Source organism: Chroicocephalus ridibundus, chromosome 12 (genome assembly GCF_963924245.1).
Source record: "Chroicocephalus ridibundus chromosome 12, bChrRid1.1, whole genome shotgun sequence".
In the NCBI taxonomy this organism is placed as follows: Eukaryota; Metazoa; Chordata; class Aves; order Charadriiformes; family Laridae; genus Chroicocephalus; species Chroicocephalus ridibundus.
In genome coordinates, this window is record NC_086295.1 from 5,441,903 (window position 1) to 5,461,199 (window position 19,297).

The 19,297-nt window shown below is 58.5% G+C and overlaps 1 protein-coding gene across 4 annotated transcripts in view; it reads right to left on the bottom strand.

Annotated features, from left to right (window-relative positions):
• Positions 1–2,341: 2,341 nt before the first annotated feature.
• The window catches only part of NOL4L (nucleolar protein 4 like), a 64,481-nt gene continuing 47,525 nt past the window's right edge, over positions 2,342–19,297 (bottom strand). For all 4 annotated transcript variants that reach the window (XM_063349830.1, XM_063349832.1, XM_063349834.1 and 1 more), the window contains 6 exons: positions 10,387–10,658; positions 9,469–9,654; positions 9,198–9,389; positions 8,988–9,110; positions 8,515–8,716; positions 2,342–5,404 (listed from right to left, as the gene is read on the bottom strand). In XM_063349830.1, coding sequence (XP_063205900.1) covers positions 5,205–5,404; positions 8,515–8,716; positions 8,988–9,110; positions 9,198–9,389; positions 9,469–9,654; positions 10,387–10,658 — 1,175 coding nt within the window. In that variant the 3' untranslated portion in view covers positions 2,342–5,204. The remainder of the gene's footprint in view (positions 5,405–8,514; positions 8,717–8,987; positions 9,111–9,197; positions 9,390–9,468; positions 9,655–10,386; positions 10,659–19,297) is intronic.

The following is a 19,297-nucleotide window of genomic DNA, read 5'->3' on the forward strand; positions in this document are numbered from 1 at the left end:
CTCTACGGTACCCGCGGCTGTCTGTTAAGGAATGGAAAGCACAGCTTACGTCAAAATTATGGAAAGATAAAGATTTTTTTTTTTTTCCTTTTAACGCCTCAATTTAGATCCCGCTTTGGCGACCCACGGCACCGACCTCTCGCACAGCGCGTAGGCTGGGGCTGGGGAGCGAACGTGGGCCGGTGACGGGGCGAGGGGCAGCGGCCGGTGCCGGCAGCACCCCAGCGGTGCCCGACAGTGGAGGAAAAAGCCCTTTTTGTTATACAGTGTTTATTAAGTAGATTCAGTCTTATATATGATATACAGATTCAAAAGAAGAAAAAAAAAAAAAAAAGAAAAAAAAAAAAAGGATTCCACATACTTATGAAATCAGTGCATTTAGCAAGTAATACCATGGAGAGAACAGCTCGATTAACAGCTCATTGGTCTTTGTTAAGTGAGGGGAACAGGGAGTTGGCCTGTGCTAATCATTCCACAAACAGAACAGAATTAAGTTGCATCACATATATAATAGACACACATTCTAAGAATTAAAATATTAAGCCACATTTACTGGAAAAATCCACAGTATATAACACAAATAACTCTTATCAAGCTCGTTGAGGAGGAAGTGCTCATCTGCTTAAGAGCCACATTAAGTTGCATAGGTGCCTATCTGCAAAAATATCATTTCAAAATGAATCAATTGATTAAGCAATAAAGTGTCACCTTAAAAGCTGGATTAAGTGCCATAAGCTTTCTGTCTGAGCCCTGAGGAAAGAGGGGACTTTCCAAAGAGCTCTCTTCCTCCGCTTCGTTTCGGAGCGCCCCCCCCTCGCCCCCCAGCCCCCCGCCTCCCGGGGGAAGGCGCTCCCACCCTCTCCATCTGAAATCAGCGGCCAGCTCGGGCGATTCCACCAGGTTCGTTAAAGGATGTTTCCAATTATGCTCAACGAGTGGTTCCCCCCACCACCACCACGCTTCCCACCCCTCCCCGGCTTCCTCGCAAGCCCCCTTGGCTCGAGTCTTCTGCCTTGTTTGAACCCTACGCTGAGCTGGGCGGCCTTCACCCCCCCCCGCCTCGGGTGAGAGGAGGAGGAGGACGGTGAAACAGCAGCGCTGGTGCCCGTTGAGTTCTGGCGCTTCAGTTAACCGAGCATCCTCTCAGCTCTGCTTTTGAATTGCAGCCAATCCGTAAATCAACTACTGGGGAAAAAAAAATAAAATACAATAGCTTGTGCAAAACCCAAAATTGCTTAAAGGGCGTTTCAATTTCTGGGGTGGGTGGGGGGGTGTCTTCCTTAGGGTTAGGTGCGTGTGGCAGTGGGTGAGTGAAGCTGTGGCTTGGTTAAGCAGACGAACTGGGTGAGGTGCATCTTCCTCTTCAACAGCAGGTCTCGCAGAACACACAGGGGCCGGGAGTTCTGTACATGTAAACAGTACACTTTCACTGAGTCCAAAATTAGGAGCAAAAAATACAAAGGTTCACATTGGTCTTAGGTAGATACAGGCGAAAAACTGAGCCGTACAGCTCCGAAACAACCAAACAAAAGTTTCTAAAGCACCACTAAATTATATAAAAATCAGACCATGGACGGATTGTAGTTGGTATTCTGGTGAAATACTATGCTACCTTGTAAAAAGTTTTACAAAAAATTACAAATCAAAAGTATATTAACCCTCTGAGTTCAAAGCAGCATTTTTTTTTTTTTTTCATGAACTGGTACTAAATCCGACGGCCACTCGTGGGAGGGAAGTGGCCCTTTGGATCGGGGAGGTACAAGTTACGTCTGCTCGCAATCCCGGGAACGCTCTCCCATGTAGAAACACTGTCATGGGAACCGCACATCCAGGGCAGGATGGTTGTGTTTAAAATAAAATTAAATTAAATTAAAAACAAAACAAAACACAATCTATTTTTCTCGACCAGTGATTAGCTTTTCTTAAACAAAACCAAGAACATCCAGACCGTTTGCTAACCCAGCATTCTCCTTCCACCTCTCAGAATAGCTGGAGAGCCGGTGTATTCTGCTCCTGCTCATTCCTTCGCGTTGAGAACCCGGACTAGCGATTCCTGACCCCGTCCTGCCCAGTGAGAGCGCAGGAATGTGGCTGTGAAACAGTCCCGGAGCACAGAAGAGCCGCGACTGAGCACGGATCAGCTGAAGAGCGCTGAGATGTCAGTGGAGCTCGCTCCAAAGAAACTATAAAGCCGCGGCTCACCAAAATTAAAAAAAAAAAAAAAAAAAAAAAAAGAGGAAAAAAAGAAAAAAAGGAAAGAAAAAGATCCCTGACAGAAATTCATAGTCAATCCCGTTTGTTTCATAACTCGTCACAGCTGTGGCTGTCACCGGGGCTTTGGGAATCTGAGTCTGTACCATTCAGCTGCAAGTTACGAACATCAGTCGTTCGGCCGGGGTAGACCGTTGGAAACCTTCCTACGCAGCCGTGAGCCTCATCTGTCTGCTAGAGCAGTTTAACAACGCGTAAGAGCTACTCAACTTCAACACATGCTAAGACAAGTTCAAAGGTGATCTGGTAACGACAGCTAAAAACTTGGATAAATAAAACTTTAAACAAAGTGTCGCTGATGGTGATCTGTCCATAAGCCCCTGGGTAAACTCTTTTTTTTTTTTTTTTTTTTTTTTTTTTCAGTAAACTGGATGGCAAACTTATGGCTAAATGTTCTCGATGGCCTCTGACGGGGACGGAGGCACCGACTCGGGTGGGATAGCGCAGAGAGAGAGAATTCCGGGACAGCGATTGTCTCTGCCTCTCCTTCCTTAACGTTAAGACTTTCACGAATGGCTGCGGTTACATATCTTTTTTTTTTTTTTTTTTTTTTGTTTTGTCAAAGGTTTGTTACTTCATGGTATTCACACAAAAATAAATATTTACATAAATTCCAAGTATGGGAGGATGCAGTGGACAAACCAAGCAGGCTTGTGAAGTGCTGGGGAAAGCGTGAGGCTGAACCCTGGCTCGGGGCTGGGGGGGGAGGCTGATGTCCTGCGCTGGCCCCCACCCGCTCTCCTGCCCGCTGTGGGCAGGGAGGGGGACGGGGGGCTCAGCCCGGGCACGGCTCGGGATGGCCACGGTGCTCCCGGCTCCGGCATCGGCTCAGCTCTAACGAGGCACCACCTCATCTCTGCACGGACACCCTGGCTGCGCCCCACGGCCAGGAGTTAGGTCCCTTTTCTCCAAATGCTGCGGAAAGTTTAAGGTTTGGGGAAAACAGTCAACGCAACGGTTAATCCCTTCTGCTGGCGGGGCCAGGAGAGCCCGTCCTCAGGAGCCGGCGGCTTTTTTTCCATACTAAGACTAAGAGCAGGGTAGAGGTTTCGCTTCTCTTCCAGTGTGTGGGGAGGATAATTGGGTAGAAAGGCTACTGAGTATAAACTGCCCGGGTCCGCTCCTGGCTGGGACCAGCCGCTGCCACCGAGCTCAAGCCCACGCCAGCGGCATCAGCCCCCCCCCGGTGCAGCAGCCTCCCTCCGCCGGCTCAGAGTGGCCGAAAAAGAAGTTAAAAAAAAAGAAAAAAAAAAAAAAAGCTGGCTCCATAGAGAGAAAGTATCTACCTTTAAAAAGGAGCGTACAGGGGTTTACGTTTATCCAATCTACATCTTGTGGTGAGGATTCCTGCCCGGGCTGGGGGGAGCTGCGCCGGCGCTGGGGGGGGGATGAGGAGGAGCCGGGATCCCCGGCAGCCGTCTCTGCTGCTCTACGTGGCTCCGGAGCACGGTCCATTGCTTGGCTCGGCTCAGCACCGCCGTGCCCGAGCGAAGTCCCTGGGTTTAGCAGCACTGGTAGTAGGTATTGCACTGAGCAAAACGAAGTGCATTATTGGGGGAGGTGAGGGGGGGGGGGCAGTAACGGGGCAGAATGGTCATCGGACTACGGTTTTTCCACACTTTGGGAATTGTGGGCTTTTTCCAGGACTGTGAGCAGGGAGGGGGGGAGGATCCTGGGCCCTGGAGAGGATTTTGTCAGTTCTGCTGCTGAATGTCGCCCGTCTCTGTCGTCTGCAGAGGCGCGAGCGGCTCGCCACGCTGAGCTCGCTTTTTGGGCAGAGACTCGGCATTAGCCTTTATGACACCCATGCGGTTCCTGAACGGTTTATTCTCCTGGTGCTACCCCAGGGCTGGTTTCACAGGGACCGGTGAACAACCAGCCGGGCGCAGCGGGGTGGGGGCGAGCTGCCGCCCAGCAGCAGGACCCCGGCGGATCCGCTGGACCTGCCGCGTTGGGTCCAGCCTCCTCGGCGCGATCCACGCGTCTGCGACACTCACCGTCCCCCAGGCCCAGCTCGGCCAGTCCTGGAAGAAGCCCACAATGGAGTGTGAGGTAGAGTACGGATGGTGACCGCAAGACAGTGTTTCTCAGGTACTTCCTTCCTTCCTTCTTTCTCTTATCTGCAATGACTTAAATGAGTGCGAGACGTCCTTCTAGGCGGAGGTCTGCTGAGCTTGCCGAGTCTCTCGGGAGATTTAGACCCCACTGCTGCTACGGGACCGCTTAGAACGAAGGTCTAAGCAGGACGCTTGCTTGCTCCGTCGGTCAGCTGCCACCTACGCTTACTGGAGGTTGAGCAGCCTCGAAGTCTAGGGCTGGATGGCAAACTTGCTCCCTGTGGGACAAGGGCTCCCCAGAGAAACAGGCAGAACTGCCTGGAAATTAGTAGTGTAGTGATATGGAATGTGTTATTTCACAGGAATAAATTCCTTCTGATCAGACAGACAAAAAAACTGGCAATCTGTACAAACTCAAAAGAATCCATTTTCAGAAAAATAAATTACTAAGGGGAGAGGAGGGTCCATTTCTCAATAAATATGTGATTCAGCTCACCTAAGACTTGGAAATTATCTGGGGACGGGAATCTAACATTTGGGTCCACAAAGGTTATTCTAAATACATCTGCAGCCCCAAACCTCCCCAGGCTCCCTTCTGCCCTTGAAAGTCCCACATCCTTCCAAGCTGCAGGTTTGGCTTCTGGTCGGCCGGACGCACGGGTGTTGGTATGCTTCAAAAACGTGTCCTTGTGCCTGAAGTCCCAGGTGCTTGGAGTGTAAAAGAAAACAGGTCTTTTGGATTCCACCTTCTAAAACTACATGTACCCGCCGTTTCACGGGAGGACGATGGTGGTCCTGAGCAGGACACCGCTGGGAGCCTCTTTCTAGCAGGTATAAATTGTCTTCTCGACAGAGGAGCGATGCAGACACGGGGAGTCAGTTCTGCTGTAAAATGAGGTTTTCCAGTTCGTCTGCAGATCGAAGCAGAAACGCCGCTGACTCTCGGTAGCCAGCGATCAGCTGCCGCACCGCGCTGATCTCCGTGGGGCTGAGCTGGGCAGCCTGCATTCCCCTGCTGGTGCTGTTGGAGGGGGCCGTGCTGGAGGCCCCACCTTTCATGCTGAGATCGGTCGGACCTGCCGAGGAAAAGCAAGAGAGAAGCTCAGGCAGAGCAGCCTTGTCCGCGTCTGTTCTCCCATGACGAGATTCCCAGCGGGAGCCGCTGCTCCACCGTGAGAAGCCCCAGCTCCCGCAGCAGCCAGCACAGGCCTCTACAACAGCCACAACCAGGGGAGAGACTTCAACTTCAGAGTCAAGGTGACAAAAGTCCCATCCTGCAGCCTGTCCCATCCACTCCACAAAGGAAAAGTCTGTGGCCACGCTTTTCCAGGAGCTAAACCTGTGCCTGAGGTTCCCTACCCATCCAAATGACCCACCACGTTCTGGTTTTTCCTTTGCATATGGCGAGTAACATCCCACACGAGGCGTGTTTCCCTGGTTTGGTGCTGGGTAACTGCCCGGCTCCTCTGCCCAGCACAGCAGCCAGGAGGAACCTTCCGGCAGGTTGCCCTGCCCAGGCTCTGGCACACCACCCCGGCCAGCAACACGGTTACCTGCTCAGCCGGAGGTATAAGGTTTGGGGGTAGGGGACCTAAATGTTCTTACTAGGCTGCACATTTCACAGAATCACAGAATGGCAGAGGTTGGAAGGGACCTCTGGAGATCATCCAGTCCAACCCCCTGCCAGAGCAGGGTCACCCAGAGCAGGTGGCACAGGAACGCGTCCAGGCGGGTTTGGAATGTCTCCAGCGACGGAGACTCCCCCACCTCTCTGGGCAGCCTGTGCCAGGGCTCTGCCACCCTCAAAGTAAAGAAGTTCCTCCTCATGTTGAGATGGAACTTCCTACGTTCAAGTTTGTGCCCATTACCTCTTGTCCTGTCACTGGGCACCACTGAAAAGAGCCTGGCCCCATCCTCCTGACACCCACCCTTTAAGTATTTATAAGCATTGATGAGACCTCAACTAAGTCGTCTTTTTTTCCCAGACTAAAAAGACCCAAATCCCTCAACCTTTCTTCATAAGAGAGGTGTTTCAGTCCCCTCATCATCCTGGTAGCCCTTAAACGCACACACCCAACTAGAAATGGAGCTAAGCGGGAAGATGTGTACTAGAGATGTGACAGTAGTCAGGGAGAGGAGGCAGGCGAGGCTGCAGCCTGGGGGTAAGGAGAAAGAGAAGCCACTGAACTAATTAATCCCCTGGCTGTGGGCTGGGGGGATTGCAGGCTGATGGAGCAGTTGGTGATGCTGGAGGAAGGCTTCAGGAGGGCTAAGCTCCTGCTGGGTGGCCTGACGCAGCGGTGGGACACGCAGGAAGGTGGAGCAGGGACCGGGGGCCGCAGCAGTTTGCAAACGGGGACAGGAGAGTTCAGCAGCCCCCCCCGAGACCAGGTGGGTCCCACTGGTGACGGTGGCAGGGAGGGGAGAGCATTGCCCTGGGGTGGGAAGGAAAGCATCCAAGGAAAGCAATGCTGGAGCAGCAAATGCTGCGGGAGGAGTGGCACCAGCAGAGGACTTCCACGCCAAGCTAATCAGCGCTCGGTGAAGGGGAGGAGGAGGCTCTCATGCGAAAGCGATTTCACTGGACAGAAAAGGCAGCAGTAAGCGGAGCCCATTTCCCGGCTCACCAAGGGGGAAGGAGCTGGGAATGGGGATGCGGGTTTGAGCAAGAATCGCCTTAGGTGGGGGATGGAGGGAGAAGACACTTCTGGGCAGCAAACCCCTGCAGGCTTTGTGCTCACGGAGGGAGGAGAAGGCGCAGCTCCTCGCAGCGCTCCTTGCCAGCGCTACGGCAGCACGCTCTTACCTCTAAAGGACTGGCAAAGAGCTTGGGCAAAGGGGAAAAAAAAAATAACTGCGAAGCAGTAAGTTTAAAAATTCATTAGAAAGAAGCAAGCTGCTGCTGTGTGCTGCTGCTGTGTGCTACACCCAGGGCCCGGCTGCTCCTCCCGGGGCTGCTCGGAGACAGTTCTGCAAGTTCGCTGCCTCTTGTCAAGGAGCCAGCGCTCGCGGCGGGGCCGGGCGAGAGGAGGGTGCTGGGCAGCGCAGGGGGCTCTGGGGAGGAACCATAGCTGCCTCCGCCGTGGCTGCGAGGATTAGGTCTCAGCAGCTGGAGGCCAGGGTGGGATCTTTATTCAGGGTTAAGAAGCATTAGGAAGGGATGATAAGAGTTAATCCCAGACAGGCATCTCTCAGGGCTCCGGAAATCACATCCTTCCAAATCCTCACTCCTGTTGGGGCGGGCAGGGGCAGGGCAGGAGCCCAGAGCACACCGGGACAAGCAAAGGTAGCCTGGAGATTGCCAAAGGTCTGGCCAAGGATTGGCATGGGCTTCAGCCCCTCCTGCGACGGCTGCCGGGAGGGCAAAGCCAGAGGGCTGCTGCCCAAGGGAAGACCCTTTGCCCCATCCCGCACCTCTTTCGCCTCGCCTGGGTGCCAGGGAGTCGCCAGGTACCACAGCACCTCCCCAGCTGCCCTGCTCGGCCCCAGGCTACTCCATTCTGTTCACTTGCTCCTAACTCAGCCGACCCCTCAAGCCTTGCTTGCTCCCTCCTTCTGCCATCCCTCCCTGCAGCCTCAGGTGCTCCGGCTGCTTTTCCCACGCAGCCCCCAGCCCCTCGCCATCCTTCCAATCTGCGGCAGGAGCTGGCTGCACCCCAGGCGCTGCTGCGGAGCCCCCAAACTTCACCATCCCTGTCCCCATCCCTGTCCCCACCTCCGAGAACAGCCAGGAGGCTCCTCTCAACCTCCCAACACAGGCTGGGAAAGGAACAGCTCATACTAGCAACGAGATCAGGGCAGCGATAGGCGCCTGCTCCTGTTAATAATTAATCACTGGTACAGATTCCCCTTTTTTTTAAGTGACACTCCTTCCCTCCACCAGTGCCACCTAGGCTGTCCTTCCAAGTTCAATTCAACAATTAACCACCTGCTGATGAGGCAAGCTGAGCAGCTGGGCAGAGGCCTCCGTCGGCTGCAGGAGAAGAGGGGCTTTCAGAGCAGCTCCACATGGCAGCGGGAGAGATGCTGCCGTGACCGGGCTCAGTGTGAGCCACAGCAGCAGCCCCTGCTTTCCCCCAGTGCCCAGCTCCAGCAGAGCGCAGAATGCCCGGGCACGGGGTGGAGGTGATGGCTGGGTGAGCTCCCTGTGCTGCCGCGGGACCCGGTGCAGCATGTGGCCGCTTACCGTTACTGTGGTTGCCCGTCTGGAGGGAGGTGGGCGGCTGCAGGCTGCCCCCCAGGGACCCGTAGCCACGGTAGCTGTAGTTCAGGCTTCCATTGATGTAGACCGGGTCTTGGGAGTAAGATGAAGCTGGCAGTGAATAGGAGGAGTGGGTGATGGCTGTGGAGTCTCTGGAGTGCTGCTTGTCTAGAGCGATCGGTTCGTCCTGCACGGAGGAAACACAGACTTACTCCAGCGTGAAGCCCGGCCATCCTCCGCGGACAGTGGGAGGGACAGCGTGGGGACGCCTGGTCTCCCACAGTGTGGCCAGCACAAACCAACGTCCCCAGCCCCGCTGTCCTGAGTCTCAGGATGCAACACAGGAACCTGCTCTGTAGCCCTTCGACTTTTAGAAAGGCTTTTAAAAATGCTTTGCCAAATTGGTCAGAAACTTCTCTTATTTTCCCCAAACCCACCTCCGGCCACGAGCACCGTACCTGGGAGGTCTGGTAGATCTCCAGCCGCATCCTCTTGGCTGCTTTCCGTGTTTCGCTCTCACAGGCGGCAGCCAGGATGTTCTCCGCCATGGCCGAGGTCAGGTGCGGCGGCGTGGGCCTGGTCTGTGGAGACACAAGCAGAGAAGGCGCTCAGGGACCTGCTGCCCCAGGGGCGGTGGTGAGCGGCAGAGCAGTGGGGCGGCCACTCACCATCTCCATCCCGTTCTTCTTCATGCGGCGGCAGGACTTGAGGTAGGTGCGGATGCGCTTGCGCGCCCGCTCCTGGAACTCGGGGAACTGCCGACTGCAGGACTCGATGATGGCCTGGATCTTCTCCTTGGGCTGCTTAGAGATGGGAACCATCCGGTCCAGGTTCTCGTCCACAAAAAGGCGCACAAACATCTGCAAAGGAGAAGACAGACAGTGGGAACACCGAGACGAGAGGCAGGTGGGCTCGCCCTCCCTGAGCAGCCCTCCTTACATTGAAGGCCTTTAGCCTCTCCGGGTCCATCCCCTCCGAGTCATTTATCTTATCGTTGTCTTCGTGGTCATCATGATCATCGTCATCTTCGTCGGCCGTGGGGGCCCTGCCAACAGTCAGGTCCTCCGGACAGCCGCTGACCTCTGTCTTGATGGAGTCATAGCTGCCAGAGCTGTACGGAGGGGACTGAGAGGAGACAGGGGTTACCACAAGCCCTCGTCTGCCTGCCGCTGCCCACAATCCTGAGGAAAAAGCCCTTTCTCCTTGGCTCACTGCTTCTGGCCCATCTCCTGATGTTCCACTGCAACTTGGAGAGATGAACCCAGGGATGAGCTCCTCCAAGTGACAGTTCCTGCCTGCCTCGGGCAGGGGTGACACGCCAGCCTCAGGGACCGTGTGATGGCCCAAAGCACGTGGGGCAGTGTAGCTCTGGCTGGTGCGGGCCGTGGTTCTGCCTGACCCTGCGGGAAACGCTGCCCGGACCCAGCGGGAATGGGCTCCTCCTTGCAGGGGGGCAGCGGCACAGCTGGTCGGGGAGGAGGCCCTGCAGCGCTCTGGCTGTGGAGCAGGCAAAGCACGGGGGATGCTCCCCAGCTCCCCCAAACCATCCCTCCAACTCTCCCCACGATTTCTGCCGAGCAGCAGCAGCCCTGAGGCTGGAGGACGGCCAGGCACAGCAGCTCTGCCGCAGCGAGTGTGGCACTCATCTGTCCTTCCCTCCCTACAAGGGACAGGCTCCCGGGCCACCCCGCTGTGCTTTCCTGGCACGGGGGCAGGAGCCATATCCCTGCCTGGCCTCGGGCACCTCACATGCAGTTGCTCTCAGTGTGCCATGCCCCGCACCAGCTCCGGCTGGGGATGCGCGGCCACCCCACCTCACCCAGCCCCGGTGGCAGCCACCTGCAGCCTGGGCCGTACCTCTGCCGTGGTCTTCACCGCGTACTTGACCCTGCTGCGCAGCCCGTCAGCGCTGCAGCCGTCCGACTGGTAGGAAGGGGTGACGTGGGCAGGCGCGAGCTTGTCGCAGAGGTTGATGGGCTGGTCGTCGGCGGAGGCGGTGAAGTCCATGGGGGCCGCGGTGCCATTCCCGTTCATTTCGGGGAAGGCACTGTCGCCCTGCGTGCTGCTGGAGGTGGAGGGGTTCAGGGTGGAGGAGCCATTTCCGCTGCAGCTCTCTGACGAGGAGTCATCTGCAAGGAAGGGTGTGTGGTCACCCCCGTGGTGCCCTGCGACCATGTCCCTGAGGTGGGTAAGTGGCTCTGCCCCTGACAGTGCCAGCCTCCCCAGAGCCCGCCTGCGGGACCATGGGCACGTGCAGCGAGGACACGGCACTGCTTGGAAAGCCCCTGCCTGGCCAGGGCTGCTCTGGGCTCACTTGGTGGCCAAGTTGCCACAGGTGCCACTGGGAGCCAGGCCTGCACAGCCGTGCTTTGTGCCCTGGGATGCAGCAGCTGGAGGGACAGACACCGGTGCCCACGGCTGCAGGGCCATCACACATCTCTGCTCCCTCGTCCCTCAAAGCATGCTGGCTGCTGCCATGCCCTGCGCCTGGGCCACTAGTCCCTCCGGCAGGTGACGGTCCCCACGCCTCCACCTGGGGCCACAGGCGGTTTGGCTTGAATAAGAACTTTGGAATTTGGTCCTTTTCGGTTTCTGTTTGCATTGCAGGGAGGAGAAGGGGACACTGCCTCTCCCCGCCGGGTCCCTCGCCTCCTGGCACGGTCCTCCCAGCCCCATTTGGGGCTGGGTGTGGTGGGAGGCAACAAGCTCCAGCACTGGTGGCTCGGGGACACGCTGCTCTGCAGAGTGCTGGGGTCTGGGGATGGCACACGAGGACAGGCTCGCTTGGACGGGAAAACCCTGAGTTCATGCCACCTGGAAGCAGCGTTAGGAGCTTGGTTCACAGCGGGCACACTGCCCAGCAAGGCTCCTTGGCACCCTGCTGCTGGGATGGGGCAGGGACTGCACGGACGTCCCTCCTGTCCCACTGAAAGCACAAGTGACCTCCTACAGCCTACGTGGACACTCCTGTTTCCACCTGGCCCAGAGCCATCCCCACGGCAGCTGCATGGCCACCCCTTTCCCCCACCACCTGAACGGGGAGACCCCATGGCCCAGGGGTCCAGCCACGGCGGTTTCACGCACACCCGGCGCACAGCCCGGCTCCTGCTCCATCTTGGTTACATCCACACCCCCAGGGCCTGGCACTGTCCCCTGCCCGTGCATGGCTCCCACCATGCCAGTCTCCTGCCTTGTGCTGCTCTGGAGAACAGTGCGGCCGCGGCAGAGAGCCCAGCCCTGCCCATGCCCGGTGCTGCCTGCACCCAGCCCTGCCTGCACCCAGCCCTGCCTGCACCCGGCCAAAGAGCCCAGCCCCGGGGCCAGGCACGACATTTTCAAACTGCTCAGCCCGCTTCCCCTTCCCTCCCCCTCGCTGCAGTAAATCCTTTATTTCATTAGGTGCCTCCGCGAGAGGGAAAGGGCGAAGCACGTGGGGAGCCGCTTCCTGCGCGAGCGTGCGCCGGGCGGCGAACAAAGAAGCTGCCGGCAGCGACAAGCAGATGGCGGTCCCCGCGCCCGGCCCGCGCCGCCGCAGGACAATGGGGTCGGACTACGGGGTGGCCCCGGCACCGTAACGACAGCTCCCAGTGCATGGGTGCCATGTCCAAAGGTGTGTGGGGTGTCAGGATGGCGCCCGGGTGCTGCCACCCATCCTCCTCCTCCCCCTGCCAGCGCCCGCGGCAAACTTTAATGAGAGGCTCGGCGAGGGCTCCTGTGACCGCGCAGCAGCCCAGGACTTTGTATCCCTTAAAATAAACAGACTTGAGGACACTTGGGCATCCAAGCAGACCGTGGGGGCCGGCCGGGGCTGCCGCCATGTGTCCCCAGCTGCCCCGGGCGACAGTGCTCGCTGCCCAGCCTCACGCCTGCGCCAAGGCTGCTCCTGGCCCCGTGAGCCCCTAAATTAAAAGGTCCCCTCTTGAGCCCCCTGCTCAGCGGAGCTCCCTCCCCCTCCTTTCCCTTGCGCTGATCCACTTATTCGTCTGAGCAATGACCAGAACTGACCTAATCCCCGGGGTGGTGTTTAAGTGCCGGGTGCTCCGGCCCGGCAGCAGGCGTCACCCTCCCCAGCACAGGGCTGGCTCCAGGGAGAGCCCCTTGCTCCTGGCTGGGGCTGAGCGCTGGCTCTGGAGTGTGGGGCTCTGGGGGAACTCAGCAGCCAGCACTACCCTGCGGCACCCTCCGAGCCACCCCCCAGGACCGGCTCTGGTCTCCTGCCCCTGTGCCGTGGACAGTGGGGCTCCAGCGGGCAGCTGCAGCCTGAATCATGGCAGCAGGGCATTTGCTGCTGGCTCAGCCCAGCCCAGAGGGGCAGGATACCAGCGGCATTGCCACCTCCTGCCCCTACACCCCTCCTTGTCCCAAAGCACTGGGGTCTGGGGCTCTCAGGCTCCTGTGGGTTTTGCTCTCCAACTTGCGGGAGATGCAGCCCGGCTTGCCTGGATCAGCTCCTACACCAGCGTGTGCTCCTCGGGGCTCTCTGCCCCAGCCAGGCTGCTGCACCTCTGCCCCACACACACTTTGCCAGGGTGCGCATCCAGACCCACCCCCGGCACTCTCTGCCCTCAGCGTGGGCGCAGGAGCGGTGCCGGCTTCGCCATGGCCCCGTGCAGCAGCGGGCAGGTGGCTGGGGGCATGGAGGCCTCCCTGCCTGTGGGATGGCGGCCGTCCCTCCCCCTGCTCCGCTCTGCGCGCCAGGCGAGACGGGGCTCCCAGAGGGAGGCTCCAGCCTCATCCAGCGATGCCTCTCGGAAGGATTAAGGAGAATTATTCCCGTGCGCCGAGGCACGAGCCGCACGCCAGGCCCCACCGTCAGCCTGGGCACAGCCGCAGCAACAGCGCCGCGGGGCCAATCAGCGCCCGGCCCCCAGGCCAATGGCAGGGACCTCCTGCCAGCTCCCGGGGCCACAGGCAGCCCCCGGCACGGCTGCCTGCACAGAGTGGTGGCTGGAGGCCCTCCACGCCGCGAAAACCCCGCCAGACAAGGGGCAACAAGAGAAGCATCACTTGGGAGAAGACAGTTCAGGTGCCCTGAGCATCCCCAACTGCCCCGGACATCCCCAACCTGCCTGCGCATCCCTGCTTTGCTCTGAGCATCCTCAATCTGCCCTGGGCATTCCTGCATCACTCTGGGCATCCTCAACCTGCCCTGGGCATCCCTGCATTGCTCTGCGCACGTTCGACCTGCCCTGAACATCCCCAGTCTCTCCCATTACATGCCCAGCCTGCCCCGAGCATCCCTGCATTGCTCTGAGCACCTTCAACCTTCTCTGAACATCCCAAAACTGCCTTAAGCACCACCACTCCTCCCTGGATATCCCGCTCTGACCTTGTCCACCCACCTCCAGCTTCCCCGTGGCCACCAGCCCTGCCCCTGGTCCCTGCAGATCCCGTCCCAGTTGGCAGTGCCAGTCCTACACTGGCTGCTCACAGTGGGCAGGATTCTGGACCCCCCGATTTCTCAATGTCTCGGTATTTCTTTTGTGTTGCACAAAACACACACAGTAGCTGCAAATCAGATTGACACCCGACTCCACTGCATTTACGAACCTTGGGTTTGCTACAGCCAAAAAATATTGAAAGCAAAGAGGAAGATGTCTCCAGGAACCTGTTCAGGTGGAATAAGAAAATGAAATGGGAATCTAACATAAGGGACCAGCACCTGCTAAAAGAACAATTTAGTTTAAACCAAAGCTGAACGTAAGTAAATAACAAGGTCTTTAAACACACTAGCTACAGATAATTTTCTTATTTATATATTTTTGCAGGTTATGCTCTCCCAGAAGCTCCGCATATAAAGTGGTGGATTAATCTCAGCCTTGCGAGCAGAGAAACGGCCACAAATGCAGATTGCTGAGGTCCTTGGGTCCGAACGGGAATGGCCTCAGCCAGCTTAAAAACGCGGATGTGCTCGGGAGGGAGCGCTGCGCTCTCCTGGTTGGCGCGGATGGGACGGTGCCAGGGACGGTGCCGGTGCCCAGTGCTGCTCCCCAGGCAGCTTCACTGGGATATCTCCAACCCCTGGCCAGCCCCGAGCAGTGCCCGGGGCACCCCGCAGTGAAGCAGGACCTGGGGGAGACACAGCAGGACCCCTCCCACCTCGGGTGCCACGACCTGGTTTATGCTCCTGCTCTGCCGACAGCAGCTGTGGCAGCACACGGAGCAGCGGCGGGGCTGTGTTGGTCCCGCTCCCAGAGAATCACCGTTTTGGTAAAACCCACCAAACTTCTGAGCTTGGAGAGGTTTTCTGCAGACTGCCAGCGAGTGCCCAAAACACACGTAACGAGCAGGGCTCCGGCAGCAGCAGGCGAGCAAGGCCAGGCTGCGCAGCCATGAATATATTCATTATCAACCAGCACGAGCCTGGTGAGCTCCCCGCTCGCGGCTGGAGCTTGGCTGCACGAGGAGCCCCTCTAATGAGGATAATTGGGAGCCCCCCTGCTCCACCCCCGTGCCCTAATTGAAGCAGATGGAACTGTAAAAACAATGTCACTTCTAACCGGTTTGATCTTTGGGTTGGAAAACGGAATATTTCGTTCTCCTGTTTTAATCCCCTGGAGCCGGGGCTCCGCACGCTGGAGGTGGAAGAGACGCCGGCACTGCGTGGGGGATGCTGGTGAGGCTGGAGAGCCCAATGGAAGCTGGCCAGCCCCAAGGTCCCTGGAGCACTGCCCTCCTCAGCCCCATCACAGAGGCCAGGATGTGGCTGGGCAAGCGGTGAGGCCATCGAGGAGGCCATGGGAAGCCACCTCGTGCCTCTGCTGTGGCCTCGGCCTCTCCCCGGCAGCGCCGAGCCCAGGAGAGTGAGAAGCAAAATGGCTTCTTGGGCTGCGATGCTGGGGGAGGAGGGGATCAGTCACTTATTAAATGAATTAATCAGGGCTCAGCGTTTTCATTTTGAAGAGGCTGCTGGATTATCCTTGATTTCTGTGGCGCTGGATTTGCGGAGATCAGGAGGGGAAGGGGCGATTTCCAACACCTGCTCCCCGGGAGATTTTACGGCGGGGAAGTGGTTGGGTTTAACGTCTCTGTCGGCGAAGGCCACCGCACCGCTCTCCAAAGGCAGAGTTAAAGATGAATGGGGCAAATTGTTCCTCCTCCTGTCACATCTCCAGAGCGGAGACAAAACCTCTTTTGACTCAGAAAACAATGAGCTTATATAAGAGCCAGCGGCCCACGGAAACCTCGCCGCAGCCCCGCACCGCGCGGCGGGCCAGGGGCCACCCGGTCCTGCCCGTGCCCCACTGTGGCGCAAGCCCCCGGCCACCACCGGGGCAGCTGGGCTTGGCCACCGCCTGCCCGGCCTCGGGTGCTACAGCCACCCCCGGGGCCTGCCTTGGTCCCTCGTGGACCACCATGGAGCCACCAGCCGTGGCCCTGCCTGCCCATGGCCGGCAGGGTGATGGTTGAGGTTGGTGTTGCCGGTTGACTCTCCCCATCACTACCGGGAGGGGATTGCCCCGTTTCCACCCCGCCATGGCACCAGTGCTGGCTGGAGCTGTACACCCAGCCCGAGAGCGGCTGTCGGGAGGGCGCAGAGCATCCCACCGCCGCCTGCCTGGAACAACAGCCAGGAAGATGAAAAGTGCCATAAATTATTCACTCACAAAAGAGACGAGAAGGGGGAAGAAGGGGAGGAGGAAAGCCTGCGAGGAAGGGATACTTAATACAAATTAGAGAGACCGAGTGGGAACGGGGGCCCCGTGGGGGGCCATGGCTGGGCGGCAGTGCCGCATTCATTAGGGCAAGCGAGCAGGACCCTGGGGCTCTCGCACCCACGACTGGGCGGTGAGCGGCAGGAGAGGCCCTGGCCATGCACTGGCTGCCATGGCCACCCCAGTTCCACACCGCTCACACAGCCGGAGCCCAAAGCCTATTTTCTCCAGGTCCTGCCCGGCTCATTGCCTCCAAGATGCATAAGAAAGAAAAAAGAAATGTCGCTGGGGGCCAGGGAGCAGTGGGGCTGGCCAGTGTCCAGTTAAGGCACTCTATTTCCTGTCTTCCTTCGTTAATGCAAACCTCGTTATGTCCCAGACAAAGTGTCCACCCTCTGCCCTCCCTCCCTGGGTCCCTGCCTTCGACCAGAGCCCTCAACGAGCCAGACATCTGGCACGGCTGGACACAATGCGCGTCCGCAGGCGAGCCCGGCCGGACAAGGCAGCGCTGTGCGGCCAGCTCCCCCTCCTTCGGCATGAAAGGTGCCCCCCGGTGCCGTCTCCCCCCGGCTCCACTGCCCAGCCTGTGGGAGCAGCTCCCTCTGTCACCGGGACCTCACCGCTCTGGCCCCGTGACGGACATTTTCCCGTGCACTGAAGCTCGGCAGCTCCCGCTGCAGAAAGCAGCCTTGCCACAAATGTGCTCTGTCTCTCGGTTTTCCCTTCTCCTGATCCCTGTCCCTCCCGCGGCTGCTCCTCCAGCCACCTCGCTGCTCGAGGGATGCCTGCGGGGAAGGAGGTGGTGCAGACTAAGCCTCTCCTTGTGCCACTGCCGCTGGCAGCCACCCGGATCCTGCCGCAGGGAGGGGACATGCTGTGGCCCCGCGCTGCCCGGGCACTGCCTCTCCCCATGCCAAACGGGTTTGGTGGCTTTGGGCAGGGTTGACGCCAAGCCAGTGCCTCCAGCACAGACCTGTCACCAGAGAGACCCTGCTGCTCACCCCCAGTCCTTCCGTCAGGACAGAGCGGGGACCGTCCCCAAGCCACCGGGCTCTGCACACCTCCCAGGCAAAGGACACACTGCGGGGCTCACCCTGCTGTCCCTGATCACCCCTTAGGCTGGGGGTGCTCAGATTTGCGGATTCTGCTCCAGACCAGGGAATAGCCCCCCTCCAAAACACAAGCAGGGTGAACCGACCGACTTGGCAGAGCCCACATCAGCCAGGAGGGAGCCCTGAGTCAAGTTCAGCACAAGGGGCTGGTGAAGCCACCATGGCCCCGCAGCGCCCGTGCTGCACTTCTCAGCCTTGCAGCAGGAAAGGGCAGCTCTTCAAAAGAAGCCGAAAGGAGGGTGTTTATCACTGGCGAGGGCCTTTGCTCGGGAGGAGCAGACGTGCCCCTGAAAGAGGTCACAGGGAACGGAGCCACCAGCCGAGACCGCTCAGGCAGGGCAGGGACGTGCTCACTGACTTCTGCTGCGGGGACAGCGTGGTGTGGGGACACCCGAGGGAGAGGGGAAATATATGCCTAAGCAAAATAAGATAAGGTCACGTCTAACTGCTGTAAGGCCTGAATGCTGGTCCTAGTCTTGTTTAAGCTCTGAGCTACGGCTTCTGGGAGGGTGAAATACAACGCTGGTGCAGGAAGCCCTGAAAACAGTGAGGACTTTACAGCCTGGGAAAAGGAAGGGTCTCAGGGCTCGTAGACCACCTCTTGCAATGGCCAGCCGCCGCGTGGCTGTCTGTGCATCTGCTGTGGCTTCTCTGTGGCTGGCAAAGGTGCGTTTGTGTTCACCTGAAGCAGGGATGGGGCCGGCCGAGGAAAGCCCCGGTGGTGGTGGGGAAGCGGGAACCTGCGGTAAGTGACCTTGCTGTGGTGACGTGAGGAGGGTGCCATTGCCCCGCGGCCGTGTACCAGCTGTCAGGGAAGTGCAGGTGTGGAGCAGGGCATCACGGCTGCCCTGGGGACGGAGCCATGGACGGGGTCCTGCAGGCAGGGGCTGAGCTCACTGTGCAGGCACGGGCTTGGCTTCTGGTCTGCACTTGGCAAGAAGGCTGCTCTCCTCCCCAGAAAACGCTCTGCTTGGTTGGTGGTTCAGGGAACCTGGTGATGTGCAGCACATCGTGGACATATCGCCAAATAACGGTGGTGTGACCCGGAGCTGTGGGACCCATGCTGTACAAGAAGAGAGACGACCATGCTGGGGACGGGTCAGTGCTGTCCCTGCCGGTCCCAGGGCAGGGTGTCCAGAGGAGCAACATGCCCTAGCCACTCCCGGGACGGCGTCCTGAAATAATGCCTGCCTGCACATCCTTGAGGTCCCTCCTTGGAGCACTCCTGAGGGATGTCCCCAACACCCAGGAGCCTTTCCTGCCAGCCACCTCAAGGGATGCCCCCGAGGAGCACGTGCCTTCGCAGTTAAGTAGGTTAAGAAAGTCCTTTCTCCAAGGTCTGGATTAGCCACTGCTGCTCCAGGCAGAACAGGCTCAGCGGTGACACTGCCAGAGAGGACTGCACGCAGGGACCGCAGCTGGAACGGGATCGGTCCCAACATGGTGCCATGAAGTAATCCCATGCCCCCCATGCAGGGAAAGCAGATCTTATACCTAGGAGCTTTCCCTGCTCTTCAAAAAGATGGGGCAGGCTGAGCTGAAGCAGCAACCCCTGCTCGTGGGCGATGGAGTAGGATGCACGGCCAGGGATGAGGCAAGATGTAGCCTATTAGCAGGAAAGATGGAGGCGTCTTCTACATTAACTCAAGTACTTTGCCGTGTCACATACACGGCAGTTCAGGGTCTGCCTGCTGCTTTCTTTTCAAGGCCATTGCTCTCACCGCCAGGTCACAGCGTCCCCATGATAAGAAACCCCGCTCAGACCCACACACCAGACTAAACCGGGAGGTTTTGCAATGCTGCACTCGCCTGTGAACGCAGACAGGCTCCGAAGATGGACAGACCAGCTGAAGCTGCTGCCACAAGACAGGGCCAGGCACCAGACCTGCACTCAGCTACAAGTGGGCATGGAACACCTTCAGGGACAGCAATGGGCATGGGGGACAGCAAGACAGCACAGCTTTCATGGTCACTTTGCTCCGAACGCGTGCTGGCTCCCAC